General features: G+C 45.2%; 1 protein-coding gene across 2 annotated transcripts in view; it reads right to left on the bottom strand.

Annotated features, from left to right (window-relative positions):
* Nucleotides 1–203: 203 nt before the first annotated feature.
* The window catches only part of LOC135242411 (NACHT, LRR and PYD domains-containing protein 12-like), a 120,620-nt gene continuing 114,633 nt past the window's right edge, over nt 204–6,190 (bottom strand). For both annotated transcript variants that reach the window (XM_064313491.1, XM_064313490.1), the window contains 3 exons: nt 6,016–6,177; nt 5,330–5,376; nt 204–5,089 (listed from right to left, as the gene is read on the bottom strand). In XM_064313491.1, the coding sequence (XP_064169561.1) occupies nt 4,464–5,089; nt 5,330–5,376; nt 6,016–6,177 (835 nt within the window). In that variant the 3' untranslated portion in view covers nt 204–4,463. The remainder of the gene's footprint in view (nt 5,090–5,329; nt 5,377–6,015; nt 6,178–6,190) is intronic.

The raw sequence follows: 6,190 nt of genomic DNA, 5'->3' as shown, positions 1-6,190 counted from the left end.
CACTACACAACTTTTCTTATAACGAATTTTATTTCCACTACTGTAAATTAATTTCATTGCTTCAACTGTGCAGATTTTAGCCCCGTGCTGATCTACTCATATTGAGCCCAAAAATAATCCCATACAGAATATGAAATAAGTACTACTGTGTCACAGGAGTTCAAACATCACACAATAATAAATCATAACACCAACACATCTGATATTTTTGATAATGCAGGTTTAATCATTGAAGATTGTTGTCTGAAAATACAGAAAATTAAAGCAACAGATTAAAAAAAAAAAAAAACAAAAAAAAAAACAATCCTGACCCAATAAATAAGGAAACTCAACTCATCAACTCATACAAAAAAGAAAAAAGTACACTGCAGTGATCATTTTGCATTCTCCCTATCAGCTGCATTTGCCCACAGAAATTTGCACATTGGAACTCTTGTGAAAATGAATGAAAGCAACTGTAAAAACTAGTAAAATGCAGTTAACTGGAGGAGTTTGCCACTGGCTTCTTTTATACAAAGATGCAGATACTGGAGACAGAGTTATTACTTCAAAAACATTTTACCCTGCCATCTTTTGCCATTATTACACTTAATGTTATATTAATGTTTTAATAATCAAAAGTACATAAACACACCTTGAACATTTGAAATATAAATTTATTAAAATGTAATAAATAAATAAAAAAATCATCATATTTAAATAGCAAGTGCTTAACCTGAACCTGCTAAAAGATCATACTCCCATGTACAGGGTTTAAAAGCTGTACTGAGGCTAATACTGGGCACAGCTGAAATTGCAGTTGTAAGGCATTGGTCAAGGAAGGTTGCAAGTGTGTCGACGTGTGTGCGTGTGTGATTGGGTGAGAGTGTGTTTCTGTGCGTGTGCAGTTGTGAATGTGTGTGTGCATGCGTGAGTATGCATGTGTGTGTGTGCCTGGGTTGCGTGTGTGAATGGGTAAGAGAATGTGTGTGTGTGTGTGTGTGTGTGCATGTGTGAGAGTATGATTGAGTGCATGAGTATGTGTGCACACAGGTGCGTGTGTATGGGTAAGAGAAAGTGAGTGTGCGTGCGTTTGTGTGAATGTGTGTGTGACTGTGTATTTGAGTGTGTGTGCGTGGAAGAGAATGAGTGTATGTATGTGTATTTGTGTGTGCGTGAGAGTGCCATTATGAATTTGTGCGTGTTTATACGTGTGTGTATGTATGTATGGGTATGAGAATGTTTGTGTATACATGTGTATATGGTGTGTGCATGCATGTAAGTGTATGCATGTGTGTGTGCATGAGTATGTGTGTGTGTTGACATGTTTGTGTTTGTGCGTGAGTGCATGAGTGTATGTGTGTGTGCGCGTGCGTTTGCGCATGTGTGTGTCTGTATACTGTATGTGAGAGTGTGAGTGAGAGAAAGAGTGTGTGTGTGCATATGGGTATGAGAGTGTGTATATTTGCATGTGTGTGTGCGTGAGATTGTGTGTGTCCGTGTGTAGGTGTGTGTGAGTGACTGGATGTGAGAGAGTGTGCGTGCGTAGGTGTGTGAGTGCGTGTGCATGAGTAAACATGAGTGTGTGTATTTGTGAGTGCGTGTGCATGACTGAGAGAGAAAGGGTGTGTGTGAGAGTATGCGTTTGTGTGATGGAGTGTATGTGAGAGAGAGACGGTGTGTGTGTGTGTAACTGGGTGTGCGAGAGTGTGTGTAGGTGTGTGAGTGCGAGTATGTGGGTCTAGGTGCATATGAGTGTATGTATATATATGTGTGAGTGTGTGTGTGTATGTGTATATGAGTGTGTGTGTATATAAGTGTGTGAGTGTGACTGTTTGTATATATGTGTGTGTGTGTGTGTGTGAGGGTCTAGGTGTGAGTTTGTGTGTGTGTGCGTGCGTTTGTGCGAATGTGTGTGGATGTGAGTGTGTGTGTGAGAGAGAAAGGGTGTGTGTGTGAGTGACTGAGCATGAGAGAGAGAGAGAGTGTGTGTGTGTGTGCATACGGTTATGAGCGTTTGTACGTATGCATGCATGTGTGTGTGCGCGTGTTAGCGCACTGGTGAATGTGTGTGTTTGTGTGTGCGAGAGATTGTGTGTCCATGTGTAGGTGTGTGTGTGCATGTGTGTGATTGGGGGTGTGAGTGATTTTGTGTGAGAAAGTGTGTATGTGTGTGTAAGTGTGTGAGTGTGTGTGCACGAGTGTGTGCTTGTGTGGGTGTGTGAGTGTGTGTGCATGAGTGTACATCAGTGTGTGTGTGTGTTTATACATGTGTGTGCATGCGTATGGGAATGTGAATGTGTGTGTAGACACGTGTTTGTGTCTCTGCACGCATGTATGTGTGTGTGTACGTGAGTGCATGAGTTTGTGTGTGTGTGCGTGCGTTTGTGTGAATGCATGTGGATGTGAGTGTGTGTGTGAGAGAGAGAGAGAGGGAGTGTGTGTGTGAGTGACTGAGTATGAGAGAGAGGGTGTGTGTGTGTGCATACGGTTATGAGCGTGTGTACGTATGCATGTGTGTGCGCGCGTGAATGTGTGTGTGCATGCGTGAGTATGCATGTGTGTGTGTGCCTGGGTTGCGTGTGTGAATGGGTAAGAGAATGTGTGTGTGTGTGTGTGTGTGCATGTGTGAGAGTATGATTGAGTGCATGAGTATGTGTGCACACAGGTGCGTGTGTATGGGTAAGAGAAAGTGAGTGTGCGTGCGTTTGTGTGAATGTGTGTGTGACTGTGTATTTGAGTGTGTGTGCGTGGAAGAGAATGAGTGTATGTATGTGTATTTGTGTGTGCGTGAGAGTGCCATTATGAATTTGTGCGTGTTTATACGTGTGTGTATGTATGTATGGGTATGAGAATGTTTGTGTATACATGTGTATATGGTGTGTGCATGCATGTAAGTGTATGCATGTGTGTGTGCATGAGTATGTGTGTGTGTTGACATGTTTGTGTTTGTGCGTGAGTGCATGAGTGTATGTGTGTGTGCGCGTGCGTTTGCGCATGTGTGTGTCTGTATACTGTATGTGAGAGTGTGAGTGAGAGAAAGAGTGTGTGTGTGCATTCAGGTATGAGCGTGTGTATATTTGCATGTGTGTGTGCGTGAGATTGTGTGTGTCCGTGTGTAGGTGTGTGTGAGTGACTGGATGTGAGAGAGTGTGCGTGCGTAGGTGTGTGAGTGCGTGTGCATGAGTAAACATGAGTGTGTGTATTTGTGAGTGCGTGTGCATGACTGAGAGAGAAAGGGTGTGTGTGAGAGTATGCGTTTGTGTGATGGAGTGTATGTGAGAGAGAGACGGTGTGTGTGTGTGTGTAACTGGGTGTGCGAGAGTGTGTGTAGGTGTGTGAGTGCGAGTATGTGGGTCTAGGTGCATATGAGTGTATGTATATATATGTGTGAGTGTGTGTGTGTATGTGTATATGAGTGTGTGTGTATATAAGTGTGTGAGTGTGACTGTTTGTATATATGTGTGTGTGTGTGTGTGAGGGTCTAGGTGTGAGTTTGTGTGTGTGTGCGTGCGTTTGTGCGAATGTGTGTGGATGTGAGTGTGTGTGTGAGAGAGAGAGGGTGTGTGTGTGTGAGTGACTGAGCATGAGAGAGAGAGAGAGTGTGTGTGTGTGTGCATACGGTTATGAGCGTGTGTACGTATGCATGCATGTGTGTGTGCGCGTGAGAGTGCACTGGTGAATGTGTGTGTTTGTGTGTGCGAGAGATTGTGTGTCCATGTGTAGGTGTGTGTGTGCATGTGTGTGATTGGGGGTGTGAGTGATTTGGTGTGAGAAAGTGTGTATGTGTGTGTAAGTGTGTGAGTGTGTGTGCATGAGTGTGTGCTTGTGTGGGTGTGTGAGTGTGTGTGCATGAGTGTACATCAGTGTGTGTGTGTGTGTGTGTGTTTATACATGTGTGTGCATGCGTATGGGAATGTGAATGTGTGTGTTGACACGTGTTTGTGTCTCTGTACGCATGTATGTGTGTGTGTACGTGAGTGCATGAGTTTGTGTGTGTGTGCGTGCGTTTGTGTGAATGCGTGTGGATGTGAGTGTGTGTGTGAGAGAGAGAGAGAGGGAGTGTGTGTGTGAGTGACTGAGTATGAGAGAGAGGGTGTGTGTGTGTGCATACGGTTATGAGCGTGTGTACGTATGCATGTGTGTGCGCGCGTGAATGTGTGTGCTTGTGTGTGCGAGAGATTGTGTGTGTTCATGTGTGTAGGTGTGTGTGTGCATGTGTGTGAGTGTGAGAGAGCAAGGGTGTGTGTGAGAGTATGTGTGTGTGTGTGTTGGTGTTGGTGTGTGTGTCTATGTGTATCTGAGTGTGCATGTGTGAGTGTGTGTGTATGTGTATATGAGTGTGTGTGGTGTGTGTGTGTGTGAGTGGGTATGTGAATGTGGTGTGTGTGTGTGTATGCGTGTGTGTGTGAGAATGTGGGTGTCTCTACTCCAGTTGGCAGAGGGACACTGAGGAGTGTGTGTGTGTGTGAATGTGTGTGTCTCTACTCCAGTTGGCAGAGGGACACTGAGGAGGACCTCCACACATGAAATCCAGCACAGAGGGGTGTGTGTGGAGTGAAGTGTGTGTGGAATCTGTGCAGGAGGGTCAGTGTGTCAGAGTCAGAGACGCTGTAGAAGGACAGAGTGCCGGCCGGACGGTCCACACACACTCCTACCCTGTACACACACACTCTTCTACCAGCACCATAATACACTCTGGCTCTGCGGTAGGGGGGGGGGGCAGGTATGTATGTTTCGTTCCTATTGTGCCAGACAGAGCATCTGAGTTTATCAGAGTCTCTGTGTTTAATGCACTCCAGACTCCAGGAGTTTTTATTGTCTCCAAACCTACAGTCATAACCCTCTCCTTTCCTGCTGATTGCTTTATATGTCACTGCTATATAAACCCATCCCTCCCGCTCAGACACACTGAACTCATACTGAGCCTCCCAGTAACAGCGCTCACACACACTCTCTCTGCACATAACCTGGGACCAGTACTCAAATCTCTCTGGATGATCAGGATATGGCTCCTTTCTCCACGGTGTGTGTGTCACCCTCCTGTTCCCCTCAGACAGAGACAGCTCTCTGCGCACTGTGTTTGGATCCAGTGTGAACTGACAGCCGTCTGCACACCAGAGACATTAATGAGATTAATTATCATTATTAATATTCACCTCATTATGTGTGTGTGAGAGAGAGAGCTGTGATAGTACCTCTGTGTGTGTGTTTGTGTACATGTGTGTTTCTGTTTGTGTGTTTATGTGTATAAGAGAGAAGTCTCTCTCTCACACACACACACACACACAAACACACACACAGCAGAGTGTGTACCCATGGAAAGTGTTCTGTGTCGATAAACACTCACATTTCCTGGGTCCTGGTTTGGTCCTGTTCTCTCCTCCATGGTCCACACTGTAAGATCAGCAAAACAGAATTATAAATTTTAACCATCCTTTATTTCCACTCTCAACACACCAATGACATCACATAAATAAAAACAAAGACACAATAAAACACAAAACCACGATCATATGAAAAACACAGAAATCTGTCACAAAGGAAACTTATTCCATTCCCTCACTCTATTCCATGTGCAAAAATAGCTCCCCTCCCTCCATTGAACATAAAACACCCTTATAACACACACACTCTGAAACACACTCAGGTTCTCCATTGCTTTGTAATACTGAAACTCCACCATCACTGTGTCCCTGATCAAACCCCTAACTACAACAACCACATCTTATTTACTGCAGTGATCCCCTGCAGCACCCTCCACTGGAGATCCTCAACCCTCTTGAGTAACGCTGGTGTGAATAGTGTCCTCCATGCCCCCCCCCAAACTCCTTTTTGCGTGTGTGTGTGTGTGTGTGTGTGTGTGTGTGAGGCGCAGTGTGGAAACTCTCTGTACTTACAGCAGTGTGAGTGTGTCCAGTTTAGCAGCAGACAGTGCTCTCACTCCTGAGTCTCCTGGATGATTGTAGCTGAGGTCCAGCTCTCTCAGGTGTGTGTGTGTGTGTGAGGTGCAGTGTGGAAACTCTCTGTACTTACAGCAGTGTGAGTGTGTCCAGTTTAGCAGCAGAAAGCGCTCTCACTCCTGAGTCTCCTGGGTGATTGTATCTCAGGTCCAGCTCTCTCAGGTGTGAGGGGTTTGAACACAGAGCTGAAGCCAGAGAATCACAGCCTCTCTGTGTGACTCCACAGCCTGACAGCCTGCAGAGAGAAG

The sequence above is a fragment of the Anguilla rostrata genome, chromosome 16 (assembly GCF_018555375.3).
Source record: "Anguilla rostrata isolate EN2019 chromosome 16, ASM1855537v3, whole genome shotgun sequence".
Taxonomy (NCBI): Eukaryota; Metazoa; Chordata; class Actinopteri; order Anguilliformes; family Anguillidae; genus Anguilla; species Anguilla rostrata.
This window is presented reverse-complemented; position numbering and strand designations above follow the sequence as displayed.